Raw genomic sequence first — 15,789 nt, forward strand, 5'->3', positions numbered from 1 at the left:
CGCGACACGTGCGAATTAACCGCGACGACCGGACAGCACCATCGTTTCGCGTCTCACGCTCCCTTTACTCTTACTCTCGGCCACCCCTTTCGTTCGACAGCCCAGCGAGAACGAGATTCTCGCTTAACGCACCGATTCTACGCCGCGACCGGTAACGACGCGACACACCGTGTAAAATATATGTACCTCGTTGCTTCCGATCGAACGACAGTTTTATTTACGCGCGATTTCGTTCACGCGCGGACAAGCCACACACCACCGACGACACGAGTCCCCGCGGCCACTCTCCGTGCCGTGTGTCCGTTACGTTAACGGATCGAGTTAACAGGATTTCGTATTCTCGTTTCGCGCGCGAGGATCACGCTTATCGAGCAATCCTTCCAACGATAAATGCCTTCGCTTCTGTCTGACGTAATGGAGAGTCGATATTTCGATTGCACCGTGAACCCCTTAATCTCGTAACAAGATCGAGAATCGATATTATATCGAAGCGTCACTGGTATACCATGAGAATAAAATTCTGTCCCGACCGGCGTCGATGTATGGAATAGTACTACGTAGGTTTTTGATGGTCGGTCGAAGTAGGAAAGAAACACCAATACGTTTTTTCTACTCGTTGTTTACATGCGAGCCGGGCGCGCGTCTGTTTACAATGCGTTTATGCCACACGCGGGAGCACGCACGGGTACAACATTGTTGTCGACATTGACTACGATTCCGAGAAACGTTCGTCCGATAAATGGCAGGTGTTCACACGTTTGACCCTACGGTACGAGTCGCTTGTTGACAATCTTTCCAGGAAACCGTATCGTTCACGACTGAGCACGTGGATTAGCCGCGGCACACCGAATCACACGAATCTATTAATAGACACACTGGCATGCACCGTTGTTAACATGTCACAGCACCGTTCACCGATCTCTATCGATTGCTCGGACGAATCGAACGTCGAACGCACGTGCGTGTACGATTGGTCGATCGGCGGAAGACCACTGCTTTCGGACGCTGTGAACCCGCCTTGGATATACAGAAGACGTGGCCGCAATGTAATTATTCGGCTGGCACAGTTCACGATATACATGTACCGATGGTAGCACCACGAGCACCACGATCCTTACGCTCGCCTATATTTGTCGAGTGTCACTGTGATGATCCTGCGACACGACCCGTAATACTGCACACGCGACGACTACGACAACGGCCACGACGATGACGACACTTGAGCACACTTACGGCACATCGCGTTGTGCTCTCCATGACAGAACGCTCCCGCGGACGTCCATCTGCGATCTGGCCCGTTTAACTCGGCCTGTATGCCGTCGGCAGCGCTTACTCTCGCTCGATCGACCGCAGCACACTCTCTCGAGCCTGACACTACGCCAGCGCGAATCTAGTCCCCACATTGGCCACTGGAATACAGCGCCTCGGCGTAAGAATTTCAACGAAGAATTTTGCGTTTCTCTTTTATCTGACTTTTTACGTCGTCGTGAAGCAATGATCTTATGTTTGTTTTCTTTATACTGTTTCAATTTTTTAACGGTTTAATTTTATGTAGAGATGAAAATTAATTTTGTGCAAATAAAAGAATAAATAATGATATTTGTTTGGGCTGTAACTTTACTGAATTTTTGATATTTGAAATAAGCGGCAAATAGTTCCTTGAGCTCTTTTTAGAAGAGCGCATGTTTCGAATGAACGTTACGTTACAACACATCAAAACTAAATATGATTGTACGAAATATTGCAATGTAAACAATACTTCGTATCGATTATTTAAACAAACAGGGCTAAAGGAATATTTTAAATTGTAGCAAGTTGAAGATTAAAATTTGTTCATCTTAAGAATAAATGTAATTGTAGATTTATTATTTATATTTATATTATAAATTTTGTTTATAAATGTAAAATAATGGAATAAATATTGTTCTTATAATTTTATCGTTAAATTATAATATCCTTTATGATAGATGATGCGAATAGAATGCTCTTCTTCCTCTTAACCGTAACGAAATATTGCAAAAAACGACTAAAGAAGATTTTACATTTTGCAAAGTAATACGTTCGAATAAACTCAAAACGCAAACTACAACTTGAGTCATACGAATGCTTAAAGAGAATCAGCTGATTTTTGCATCCGGTTCGGTGTTCGAGATTTCTTTTCCGGTTCATCCAGACCAACGTTCCAGTGTTTGGAAGACTGACTGTAAAGATGGTAGATGAAGCTGGTGACAGGTTCGTAGGCTAAATTATTTGCGGTTTTCTGTACAAAATCTAATACTTTTGTCTAACACCCATATATACGACATAATTTAATACAATGGTATAATATTTTCTTTGAAATAAAATTAACCTAGCATCTCTTCTATAGAATTCAAGAGATTAATCTTTCATAATCTCTGCTAGATGTCCATGAATATTTGACAATCTCGTAACTGTCCATTTCAAAGCGAGATTGAAAATATTTCCATAACGGAAATCAATTATTTTTTTATGTTATGTTTGTCCCTTTCATAGATTTTTCACTTCTCCTGTCAATTTCGGGAAGATTTCTCAATCGTCAAAATGCATATTTATTTATCAAAATTCGCTAGAACGTAGTAAAATGTTATTTAAATATTTAATATCAAAAATCAAATGTTGCCACTTTTACAAATGTGTTTGTATTCAAACAAATCAGACACTGATTAGCTCCAATCAACATCTTACATAACACACAAAAGTATTAATTTATGATAGAGATCATTTAATTTGATTTTAATGATATATAAAAGTATATTGTAGATTTTATGGAATACTCATAATTTGAACATATTTAAATAATTCAAATAATACTATTTGTTTAAGAAAGATAGCATTAATTATGTGTATATATTGATGCTTTTACAATTATAATTTATATAAATTATATGAGATATTTATTTGATAATTAAATATGAATTTCTTACAGGGATGATTCCTCAAGTGTCGCCATCATCAAGGAGGTGTACGATAATGAAAATGCACATGAAACATTTGAATATGAATTAGAAAGAGCATTAGAATCTGAATGCAGCTTAATTGCTATTGAACCATCTAAACTTGGTGATGAAACCTCCAGATGGATAGCAGTAGGAAATTGTCTTCATAAGACTGCAGCACTGTCTGGTCTGGCTGCCATAACCACAGGTTTTTTAAACTTATATGTTATGTTCCATATCTTTAATCACAGTGATTTATTCAAAATATGTTACAGGTCTGATTTGGGGTGACCGGCCCTATATTTGTGGTCCACTAGGTTTCATATCTGTAATATCTTGTGGACTTTATACTGTTTCTTGGCAATTTGATCCCTGTTGCCAATATCAAGTTGAGACAGACACAAGTAAACTACCGCATCTAGAATACTTAGCTGCATTAGGAACATCATCTCCAACATTTCTTGTGAGAAAAGATGATACGAGGAGAAGAATTCTTCATACAACTATTACATTGGTAGCATTCAGCATCAGTGCCTGGAGAGTTTATCAGGCATTTAAGTGAAATGTTTACTCTCCAGAAAGAAAGAATCTAAGTTGTAAAAAGCAGTAAGGTAGGCCATACGATGTATTGTATATGATCGTAATAAGGCCTAGTATAGAAATCTGTGAATTACAATTTCATGTATATTAATGGGGATTGTTGAGTCACACGAATCTGTTTTTGTTTGATGTTTATATTTCTTTTATGTTTTGACACTACCTCACAGGTGGATGCTGATTTTACAATAAAAGAGGATATACATAACAAAACAAACTAAGAACAGCCTTTTCTAAGAACATTTTTACTGTAACGCACGATGTTTCTTAAGGCTCCACATTGTTACTCTATGATCTCCATCTTGTTGATTATATCACAGTTAATATTAACGCAAAAAAGACACGGTCATATTCACACAACCACTTAAGTGAAACAACTACCAATATAAGTGTTCTTAGAGTTATGCAAAATTACAACCTTACACCTGGGAAGTTGGATCTAGAATTATATATTTTTAGATTGTAAATAAAGTAGATAGAATACACTGCATATGATATGGCAAAGAGAATGTTGCCTAGATTTTCTCATCCAATGGTTGGCCCATTATGAAAAAAGAATATTTATAAAAAAAAACATTTTTGAGCATTTATTACTTTAATCTTATTATTTGGCAAACATTTTAATTAGCATAATATATAACAATTTTTGTTGATTATATAAGACTTATCATCCAATATACGAACACATATGATATCAAAAATAAACGACATAAACATTCCTATAAGTGAATAACGATAATAAATATTATGCAATCCAGCGCAAAAAATTTCTGGAAGAATTTTCAGTTCAGTAATAAATCAAGAAATTCTTACATCTACTTGTATATATGATTAAAACATGAAAACTAAGCAACATCTTTTTCAATTATTAGTGTGTAATTATACAGCAGACATAACAATTGTTATGTACTTCACACATATAAACTACTTTAAAAAAAAAACCAAGTACTGTATACTTTTTTTTAATACGTAAAAATATAAAATTTACTTAAACCAGTGTGTGTTTCCTAACATTTATCTACTTAGTTTTGATGTTAAGAAAGTCTATATTATAAAGTAAGAGTGGAAGAAAATGCAGTCAACAGTTCGAAATATTTTATGTAGAATGTAAGAGTTTATCTGTCTTTGCATGTTTTTTACGAATAAATTCAAAATCAAATTTATCTATATCATAATTATATATTATCTGTATTTTATGCACTATACAAACACATACTTCAGTATCTTCGCGTGAAAAGTGTGTGTTTGTGCAATTTTTTTAATTAGATTAATATCAATTAGTTTATATAGTAATAGTAATATAAAAAATTAAATTAAAAAATACAAAACCACTATAAATAACGAAAGTTTAAGTAAGTGTTAATAATCCTGCCATGACAGCAAAGTTCGTATCAATCATTGTACATTATATATCATATTTTAAATGACTCAATTATCAGCCAAATATTTGTCATGATACAACAGTGATTATATAGTTGTAATGATGAGAGGATATGCAATAAAATATCAACTATCGATAAAGCTATACTTTTGATGAATAGTTTATTAGATAAATTTATTGTTCTGTGTCATTTATAACTTAAAAAGTCTTATGCATTTCTTGTGCAACACTTCCGCATTTTCGAGCATTTATTTTTTTACTTGATATTAATACAAATGCTTTTACTTTCTATACTTTCAGAAAAAAATTTCAGTAACTACTTACTATTAAACTATAATATATCCCATAATTTTTTAAGTTTTAGATGACACATGTATTTGTATGTGCTTCTGCCTTAATTCCGTTAAGACGATTGTAGTATTAAAGTGTATATAATGTAAACATATTCCACTGATAAGTGGCATAATAATAAAATATAGTTTGGATATATCTTTATTTACTGCCTTTTCCGAAAATCATTTTACTTGCAAAACTAATGTGTCTCAAATCTACCATTACTATTCATTCACTTACTATAGAATATAATTTATTGCAATTTATATTTTACTCTATTTACAATGTAATAATAACGAGAATTTATACAAATAAGCATACGAAAACAAAATCGTCTGTATAAATAAAATGTATAAAAGAATTATATTACAGCAGACTCTATGTACTATAATTATGTAATAAATATTATTCTTCCTTTGCTGTTTTTTTAGCTCTTTTTTGCATTATCCAAAAATAAAGTGATGGACATAAAGTTCGTAAATATATTGCAACTTTTGGAGAATAGGGAGATATTAATACATCTCTTTCCTGCTTTAACACTGCTTTCAAAATACATTGTGCAACATATTCTGGAGAATAGCCCTCTTGTGTATTCTTGTCCATAACTGTAACAGCAGTTATTTTATATAAACAATTATTTTTTAATAAAATTAAATTTTTTAATTACTGACCTCCATAAACTTGTCCAGTCCCTGTTAATGCATTGAGAGAAAGAGCAGTTCTTACATAACCAGGACTAGCAATTGTAATTTTTATATTTTGATCAGCTAATTCTGCTCTGCAACTGTCACACCATGCTTGTAATGCATGTTTAGAAGCTGAATATGCAGACCTAACAATAATTATAATAGCTATAAGAAATATTTTGACAAGTGAACCATATAAAACCCAAATGGAACATGTTCCAACCTGTATGGAATTGCAATCTTTCCTTGTACACTGCTTACACATACTATATGACCTGACTGTTCCTTTATCATGTATGGAAGAACAGCTGTAACATCATACATTTTTTAATAACAAGTGAATACATTTTATTTAATTTTATCATATAATTACCTTTTGCTAAAGCAATTTGAGCAAAATAATTTGTAAGCATTACTTTTATATCCACATCCACATTAGTATTAAGAACTTCTCCTCTATAGGAAATACCAGCATTATTAATCAGAATATCAATTTTTCCATGAATTTCTATAATTTTTGTAACTTCAGCTGATAGAGAATTAATATTAGTTATATCCAATGGCAAAATTACAGGAGGATAAGTTGGTACTGTCTAAAATTAATTTAAATGACCATTAATGAAGATAGAGAAAAGTTTTGTTAATATATTTAAACTTACAGCATGAGTATTCACTAAAGTATTTTTCACTCTTTGCAGTTCCTCCTTTCTTCTAGAAATCAAAATAACTTTGCAACCACATTCATAGAAAACATGAGCTAGTGCTTCTCCTAAACCAGAGCTGGCTCCAGTTATTATTACAACCTACAATTCGAATTTAAATATAGAGTAAACATTTTTCAAATTCACAAGACAAATTTCGAAGTAAAGTACAATTTACCTTCCCATTCAGTGTACTTTTTCTTCTTTTGTATTTTATAATATCAAAACAATGATATATAAACCATGGAATAGTAATTGGTAAACCAAATAATTTAAATAACCACCATACAACGCGACAACATTTTACTGATTGTTCTTCCATGCTTTTATATACCCGTATATGATGATCATCAACTCTTAAAATACTGCAAAGGGACAAAACGATGTTGAATATATTACAACGTACATACAAAGATTAACCTTTAGACTGTTTCGTGATTCATATTGTACCCACTTCAAGCGAGCACATGGACATTATGTGCAGCATTATCGACTTATGCTTTCGCACATCAAAGAATTAATATTGTGGAAGCATTTACATTATACTTTTAACAATATACGTATTAAACGTTCATACTTAAAAAACATGTATATCATTAATTGTAATTGAAAATTTAACAAAACTTACAAAAGAAAGGACTTTAACGATATGAATTGATATATTAGCGACGTACTTTCTTCCTACTTTGAAGCCTTTGTTCTCGTTGCTATGCATATTATACATTCATATTCGCTATCTAACAATTCGAAAATTAAAATGCAAAATATATACGTTGAAAACAACGCTAAAAAAAGACATTGGCATTTTAAAAAAAGAAGCGGAAATGCAATCCAGAACACCGGTATGTTCTTTCATGTACCGATAGACAGCGCTAAGCTCAAAGCCATTTTCCGATTGGTCAAAGTAAGCGCGCCCATGTCAGCTGTATAGCTCAGAGTCGCGAGTCGTCCGTCGTAGACGCGGATTCGTGCAAATGGCGTCACTGCCAGTATGAGCGAGCGTATGCTGTCTAATAACGCGTACGGACCTCGTCCGGGCGCGGCGCCGCGCGGCCCAGCCTGACGGCGAGTGTGAGTGTGACAATATCGGTCAAGATCGAAGAAAAAATTAATATAAGGGGATCGTTAAATCTCGTCGTCGAATTGCAACGGTTGTGTACGTATCAACGACGAGTGGTGACACGCAGTGAAAAAGAGAGGTGAGTGCCAGATAGAAAAAAAAAACGTCGACAAGGAGAACTGTGATCCTTGCAAGAAGTGTCGTGTTATGCATACGTGATAGTAATTTACGAAATGAATGCATCTGGTCGTGTAGCATATCCTTCGGACGCTTTCTCGATCGTTCGCGATTTTATCCCAAACGATCGACAAATCTATATTTTGCGGTCTTTTGCCTGTATCGTTTTAACGGAAAAACAAGCGCGCGATACAATCTCTACGACAATAAGACAGAGAAAAAGCATCAGGGCCGATTTCTAAGCGTCTTTTAAAGCGAGATAGATGAATAGGATAAACGGAAGATGGAAAAACGTACGTACGCGTAGTAGTTTCCTTTGTGAGTTTAGACCCATACTCCGTCGTGACAGGTGCCATGCGTATACCATTGCCAAATCTATCGCGATGCTTTAAAAAGACATATTGTTCTGTGTATATTCTCACGTAGATGAACTATTAAGAATTTTCTATTGTTTGAATCTACTGAATCCCGTGTATCTAGTACGCTTTACTATTTCGTCACTTAATGGTGCGTCTGTGCAATCGTGAATAGATTCTATTTATCTGTTACAATGATTAGAAATTTTCTTATCGCCTTTCATGGAAATTTTTGTAATGTTACTGCTCTGACAGGCTATTTGAATATGTCGTTGTTATCGCATAATCAGGACGGCCATGTTTTTCCCATCTAAAAAACACGTTTCTCGTGGCCAGGCGCACGTGTGGGCGAAACAGAATGTTTTTGTTTGCGCCGCGACGAGTTCCTAAATACGACCAAGGATTGCATAAGAGATCGAGGTGTGCCCATCTGAAAAGAGTTCTAACGTCTTATAAAAACTCGAGTCCTGTTTCTATCTTCGATACTGTCAGCCCGTGACCGAAAAAAATTAGAATACTAAAAAGACTCAGTTGCACAAGCATCCTATTTTCAACAAAATTTTGAATTTAATGGAAAGAAAAGGCAAATGAAGGAAATAAATTTATAATAGCACATCTGATAGATCACGCGTGGTATTTTACGCTTACGTCACGACGCGATCTGTTATCCTCTTGTTCGATCGTGCATTTTCCACTCTTCTAATTTATCGATAGAGATAGATTATCGATAGAGTCTACATCCGCAGACTACGTTTTCGTTGTATGAAAATTTGACTAGCTGTGTAGCTAAGCTTAACATTTCGTTTTCTATAAATATAACAGCATTTTTAAAACCACGAGGAAAGGAAAAAACCTTCGTGTACGACACGGATAAGGCGGTTAACCTCACCGATACGCAGTGACTCCGGGGTGAAAGGGCATTAACACTTTTAAGATAACAATGTCGTGGAATATTAAGATCATTTATTAAATAAAATTGGTGCAAAGGAAATCCATTTCGATAAAAGTGCTTGCGTAACATTACGAAAAAATACACGGTTCAGTGAATGATGTTAGTAAAATCGCGATCATCGTTAAGTTGACTTCGAGACTTTTTCATCCGTCGTTTTTGCTATTTCTTCTCTACAAAAATTGAGTAAGTATATACATTTTGCAATCGAGTAGCTGGAACTACAATCGCGTCAATCGTATCCGTAACGATGAATAATGTTTGTAAATTTCAATGTATTTCTAAGGAAATATCGCCAGTTATTAATGCTTGGTCGATAACATACAAAAAATTCTTCTATCCCCGAAAACCGGTTATAACGGATTAACCTATAATTTACGATACCAACTGTTCAATGCTTATTAGAGTGGACTTCGATTTCCGTTATACGTTTTCGTAACATGTATCTCGCCGAAGGTTTCTGCGTACTTTTATTAGAAATATATAACATGTGCTGCATATTAAAATCGACGAACCATTGAACACGCGTCAAAGTTTACCTTTTACGAGACTACTCATTTCAAAAAAAAAAAAACTACGACTGTTACGAGTCGATAATAAAGTTTACAGTTTCTAACTGTGCTTAGATTTTCATATCGACATACCCTATTTGAACGAACCACCATTCAAATCTTAACCACAAATCACATAGAGGAAAGAATGCAATTGGGAAAGTAGGTTTATTTTCGTACACATTACGTCTGCCTTATTTCTTTGCAACACGTGTAACTACATGCGTCCGTTTTCCACATTATCACTTGGCATGTTAATTAATTCTGTCATTGAAGACCAACTTCTGAAACTTTCTAACGTTCATCGGTTGTCGCCATAGAGAAAACTAGCGCGTAAAACGAGAAATCAAAAAGTTAACGTACTTCTATGTAATAAATTCTCCGGAAAGACGTACAAACTGATTATAAGTTTTGTTTTTTTTTCTCATTCGAACGTGAAACTTAATTTTCTCGCGGATAGCGGAAAAATGATTAACCTTTCCGCGTGGAACGAATCGATTGCAGAATATGCGTCGCGTTTAATTTTAGACAGCGCGTGTTCGCGGTTCTTCCCAAGAAGTCACTGACCATTCTGGTGCATAACCGCACTTTCATGGAAACGGACCGGGCGAAGCGACGATTTTAACGAACCTCGGTCGTTCAACCGAGCACAAAGGTTGTTTACATGTATTTAATTCGCGCGTCGGCGTAGGAAATGTCCCACGACGAGTGCTGTCCCTTTCGTTGCGCTTGAAAGCGACATCGTTGTATGATTTTAGAAAAATTTGAATATTTGAATACTTGAAAATTTGAATATTTAAAGATCAAAAAATTCGAAAATTTGAGCGGTAAAAAAGCCACGTGCGTATAAAGATATTAGACAGGATTCACAATACAGAAAGGGAAGTCTAGCGGAAACGGAGTTCACATTAATTAAGGGAAATCACTGAACAGAGGATTGTATGCTTATCAGCCGTTCGATAACGACATTTGTTGTGTCTGGCGGAAAGGACTCGTCCTATCAGAACAGAACGTGTAGACTTTGCTACTTAGCATTTTCGCGAAACGAGGTCGACTAATACCACTAAATTCCGTTTTAGCGACCTCGTTGTACAATTTACGAACGGTTCTACGTGGTCGTGTAAAGCATGTGATTACTTTCTACCTGATTGACAATCCAAACTTTCGAAAAAAAATCCACGATCGTTTGTTTATACTTTCCTTTCTAAATACGATCAAAGTTTCTTAGACAAGACCGCGTTCTACTATAGAAACAAATTTTCTCAACTTCTCACATTACCGAACATATAAAGTATCGAACGAATTTCACGGACAATCGAGAATCGAGCCAATTGAAAATTCGGTTTCACGTTAAAAGCTACGCGACGATCGAAATCAAAAGAGAAAAGAAAGAGGTGTGTCTGTGTGTGGGAGTACGTATCGACGCGACTGTGCTCCGCAGAGTGCAGCCAAAGAGGGATGCAGGCCGAACTGATGTACAGAAAGCCGTTTATGATGACGACGACGTCCGGCCAGACTTTTCACCATCCCGGAATGGGAAAGAAGGAAAACGGCGGCCGGGATTCCCGGGAGACTATCCACTCCGGTCATTTCATGGTCTCCGACTTCGAGGCGGAGGCTCAGGATGACGAGGACGAGCTAGCTGTCCCCGTGCCCGATGAGGAGGCTGCCAAGTTAGCGATCATCGCTACAACTGGACTGTCGTACAAGAAATTCGTCACATGCTCGGTCAACGACAAAACCTCCCAGCAGCTCAGCATCGAGACCTCCTTGAACAAGCTGTTCCAGTGCATGTCCCTCGCCTACAGGTGAGTTTCTCTTTTCCCTCGGTTTTTCCTTTCATTTCTAGGTCACGTGCAGTTAACCCTTTAACTGCTGCACTCTTCAACACGTTCGTTGCTCTAAAATTGAAAAATTAACTAATAATTTTCATTCAAAATTTTGATACCGTAATATTTTATATTGTACGTATGTTTTACATGAATTATTATTCACCGCGAAAAATGCTTACGACAATCAGAACGATTCGTGGTACTCGGTTATTTCGACAGTTATTGTACGCAATATAACAATACGGGCGATATTGTATCGTTTCAGTGATAATAAATTTGTCGTACTCAGCGAAAATTGCACGGTGTTCGCTTTTCGCAATAAAAGAGTTGATCTCATAGGTCGATTTCTAAATATCTGAGAAAATTGTTTAATAAAACCTATTGAATCCTCTTGTTGTTCCCCTAGTATTTCTAATAATACATTAACACAAGCGTGTTACACCCGGGAGCAAGGGTTAACGATATACAGAATGATACGTTAATTTATATCGTTAATATAATGCATAGTTAAAAGAAGAACCACAGTAGTTGTACACACTTAGATATTCATCTAGAGGAAGTTATTAATGTATTCAAACGATCGAGGCTTATCTACAAACTCTGGCAGAGGCTTATTAAACCGTAAATCCTCGTTAAGATTCGTCATCGAATCATCGAGCAACTTGCTTGTTATGGAAAAAAAGTAAGGGTACCACTTGAGAAGTACTCTACCCGAATCAACATGATAAATCACTACCGTTTTCTACCTTATTTATTATTCACTTTCTCCATCCACCAGCGAACACTTATTATTTATATCTCTACAGATTAGGAAGATTCCATTAAAAAAGTTTGGAAAACTCGTGAGTGTGGAAGAGAGGACCCCGGGAGTATGATCCCGAACTTTATCCCATGATGTCAGAAGAAGTATCTTGACTGGAGTGTAACATGTCCCCTGATTACAATTTCTCGTTTTGCAAGAACCCGCGGTTGAACGCGTGTATAACAGAGAGAAGAGTCCTCTCTCGCAATCGGCTCCCCTGGGAGATTACTAGGGCAGCGCAGATTCCAGTTGTATTTCGAGCACTCGGCAACCGGACAAATGCCGTTTGCCGCTGGCATTCCGTCTCTGATAACGGACAATTGAATTAATGAAGAAGAGGCCGTAGAACTAAACGACAACATCGCAATTAAGTCTCGGCCTCGGTTCCAAGCTTATATACACTGTCCGTCGCAATTTCCGTTTTCCCTTTAACGCGTGATCCTTTCACGACTTCCTTCGGAACGTTTTTAATTGGAAGTCTCGAATACTCGTAACCAGAGATGGCTTCGCGTCGTTTCGCCAGTTAGAAATGTTCAATTTGACGAATCATTCATCGAGGATTACCGAGTCTCTCCCTGAAACACAATTCGTGCGATCAGATTAGTCTAGAATTAGTTAGGATTTTGTCGAGATTTAGGATATGAGAACGGTTTATCCGTATTTCTTTTTCTTTCTATCCTTCGTATTTATTCATTTTTACACGGAGAACGGCGTTTCACATTTTTCGCGGTGAAAACAATCGATATCATCGAGCCTCCGCGAACTGGCTGGGTGTGCAGCGTGTGTAATCAACGAGGCTAAGTGTATATTTTTAACGACGAATCGGCCAGACGGCTAGCCTCTCTGCTCCACGGATATAAATAAATATTCATAGGCTGTTTATCTGTAATTAAATTATTATCACACTTCTGTCGAAAAAGAGAGAGAAAGTATCGTTGCATATTAACGTCGCGTTAAAAAAAGATAGCGAGAGGAAGAAGAGAAAAAAAAAGAAGTATGTTTACTTTGGATATGTTAAGAGTGAATTGTAGGATTATTGTGGAATGCTGATTTTCAATTCACCGCGATATTATAATTTGAACGAGCCTGCTTCGACGGGCCTCTCCTGTTCGTGTTATCGCGCAACACGCCCGGTTATCTGATTTTGTACACAGCATTTCGCAACGATCTGTCGTGCGGATCGAGTGGCACCTTTGCCCCTTAAATGAGCCACGTGTGAAAAAGTTCCAAACTTTCCAAGACTGTTCAAACAGTCGTTTCGTACACGATGCTCGGTGGTGCTGTGCGGGTCGCTGAAAAAGAAGCGACAGAAAATTACGAGGTTACCGATAAATCGATATAGAAAAGAAAGAAAAGCAGACATCGCCGGCAGATTTACACGAGTGAACTTTGTACAATTAACAATACAAAGTAATTGAAGCTTGCTCGAGGTAAACGCATTGCCTCTATTCGGCCGGTCAATCGTTATTTTTATCCTGGCACGGAGATTGGATAATAAATGAACCTGATATCGTAATTCCGCCGATAGCGTGCCGCTATTATTGTTCCGCCTTCATGATGAAAGGGTTAATCGATTGATGATGATTTATGTCGGTGCTGCAATTGGATGCGTGCGAAGTGAAAAGACGTATATATTTTTATCGCTCGGTAAAACATAGATATTATTGTCATAATGACGCAACGTGTAACGCTTCTTGTAAATTCGAATTTCATCACACAGGCTCGTAACATTTTCGTTTTATGCGTTTCTCTCGGTCGCGTTTCCAAAACAAGACGAAGTTTGAGAAACGAGAAATGTATGTTTTTTTTTTCTTCTTCGCTCTTTCGTTCTTTCTTTTTTACTTTATCGAAAAGCTTCGTTTATCGACGAGATAGGCTTGTAGATTCACAGTCGCCAGTATCAGGTGTGTATCGGTGGAATAATTCTGACATGCCTCTTATCTGTCTCGTCTATGTGAGTGACTACAATGGTCGATAAATGTTGTTCTATCTTATCAATGTACTCGACTAATAATTTGTTCGATATTATACAGATCCATTGGAACATCTGGAATTCCCGTTCGGTGAAGTCTGGAAACAATGGAAATTTACTTTTAATTATTTATACTTTTCTATTCTGAATTTCGTTGAATTAATGAACAATCAACCATTAATCATTTATCCTGAACGATACAGCATACCGCACATAAATAGCGAAGAAAACAGTGTCAGAAGTTGCCGGCTGAATAGTGACGAATAGAAATATTTATCCCATCAAGCTCTCGTGGCTTTTATCCAGCGTGTGTTACGTCCAAGTTTCTCGCCGCAGTGACGTCATTGTTGTCACTGCATTCTCCGTGCGATATTAATTTGAGAGAATTTACGTGCCTACGACCTTGTCGCTAATGCGTCCAATTATTCAACCTTCTCTCTTTTTTCTCATTAACGCCATTACCGATGATAAAAATCTCTCGCTTTCACGGTTTAGGAAAATCACCACTTTCTAGAAAACATTAAGGCAATGATTATACTTATGCTTAAAGGCAAATGTGTGTACTTAAAATATTTGTCTAATGTTAATTAGATTGTACTGTTAGAAAAAAAAAAGGTTGCTTCTTAATTACACTTGCGTTTATGCGGCAACTATATTCTATGCTAATTGCATTTGAACGTAACATAACTCTTGTCGTGTGTTCACACAGTTCCATGCTCTCGATCGGGGAAAATGTTTCTCTTAGCTTTCGGTAGCTGGTTTCACGCCATGTACACCGATTTCCTTTTTAAGACGAAACCGACGGTTTCCTATTGCTCTGCATGCCGTTGCCACGAACCTAATTCATTCGCCGTATAAACGCCAGTGGATAAGTTACATGACACGCTTAGTCGACGCTCCTCTTTGATACCGTTCGATTCTTTGTTCCACATGGTAGTAAACCTTCCAACACACGTGCTCCAGCGTTATTGAACCAGGTAACGTGGTCGTTGTGTTACGGTGATTGTTCGATTCGACACTTGAATGGACACGAACGGATAGACATTTTTTTTTTTTTCCTCCATGTGTTACTCAAAGTAGGTTGCAAGAAATAAATTGCTTTTGCGGTTGAATTTGATCAATTGATCGGACAACGATTCTACGAACTGTGTGTTGTCTACGTTGGTCGTGTTCGGTTCTTTATGTTTATTTAGGAAAACTTAAATTGCGTGGAGTTAGTGTGGTAGCTATTGTGATGCGCTATTTCAGTGCATCGCATGGGTGAGACACTTTGCTTGCATTCTGCGCATAATTGTTTGCAGTACTGTACTTTGGCTCCGTTTCAAGTTTTTTAAATTACAAATTTTCAAAGTTTTCAATATTTAAACTTTTTAATTTCAAATCTTCAAATTTTTTAATATTTAATTTTTAAAAACTTTAAATTTTCAGGCTTTGG

At 36.7% G+C, this 15,789-nt stretch overlaps 3 protein-coding genes across 6 annotated transcripts in view; 2 read left to right on the forward strand and 1 right to left on the reverse strand.

Annotated features, from left to right (window-relative positions):
* The first annotated feature begins 2,197 nt into the window (after positions 1-2,197).
* LOC108571265 (transmembrane protein 11 homolog, mitochondrial) lies at positions 2,198-3,978 on the forward strand. Of its 2 annotated transcripts, none has more exons than XM_017933268.1 (4): positions 2,198-2,232; positions 2,948-3,165; positions 3,233-3,568; positions 3,725-3,978. In XM_017933268.1, exons 1-3 carry the CDS (start codon positions 2,210-2,212, stop codon positions 3,517-3,519), a joined length of 528 nt encoding a protein of 175 aa, XP_017788757.1. In that variant the 5' UTR covers positions 2,198-2,209; the 3' UTR covers positions 3,520-3,568; positions 3,725-3,978. The 2 variants fall into 2 exon arrangements, with proteins under 2 accessions (XP_017788757.1, XP_017788765.1); XM_017933276.1 differs by having other exon boundaries at positions 2,948-3,144.
* A 1,695-nt stretch (positions 3,979-5,673) lies between these two features.
* LOC108571370 (dehydrogenase/reductase SDR family protein 7-like) lies at positions 5,674-6,977 on the reverse strand. The gene is made up of 6 exons (XM_017933390.1): positions 6,834-6,977; positions 6,614-6,757; positions 6,328-6,547; positions 6,178-6,262; positions 5,940-6,100; positions 5,674-5,873 (listed from the first exon to the last, which is right to left on the reverse strand). The coding sequence occupies exons 1-6, from the start codon at positions 6,975-6,977 to the stop codon at positions 5,674-5,676; spliced, it is 954 nt and encodes a 317-aa protein (XP_017788879.1).
* Positions 6,978-7,579: 602 nt separating this feature from the next.
* Positions 7,580-15,789, forward strand: part of LOC108571670 (MLX-interacting protein) — a 21,411-nt gene continuing 13,201 nt past the window's right edge. For 2 of the 3 annotated variants that reach the window (XM_017933775.1, XM_017933782.1), the window contains exons 1-2: positions 7,580-7,854; positions 11,190-11,556. In XM_017933775.1, coding sequence (XP_017789264.1) covers positions 11,207-11,556 — 350 coding nt within the window. In that variant the 5' untranslated portion in view covers positions 7,580-7,854; positions 11,190-11,206. Of the gene's footprint in view, positions 7,855-11,189; positions 11,557-15,789 lie in introns of those variants that run through there. The other variant, XM_017933790.1, reaches the window with a different exon arrangement.

Source organism: Habropoda laboriosa, unplaced genomic scaffold (genome assembly GCF_001263275.1).
Source record: "Habropoda laboriosa isolate 0110345459 unplaced genomic scaffold, ASM126327v1 scaffold15, whole genome shotgun sequence".
NCBI classification, from domain to species: Eukaryota; Metazoa; Arthropoda; class Insecta; order Hymenoptera; family Apidae; genus Habropoda; species Habropoda laboriosa.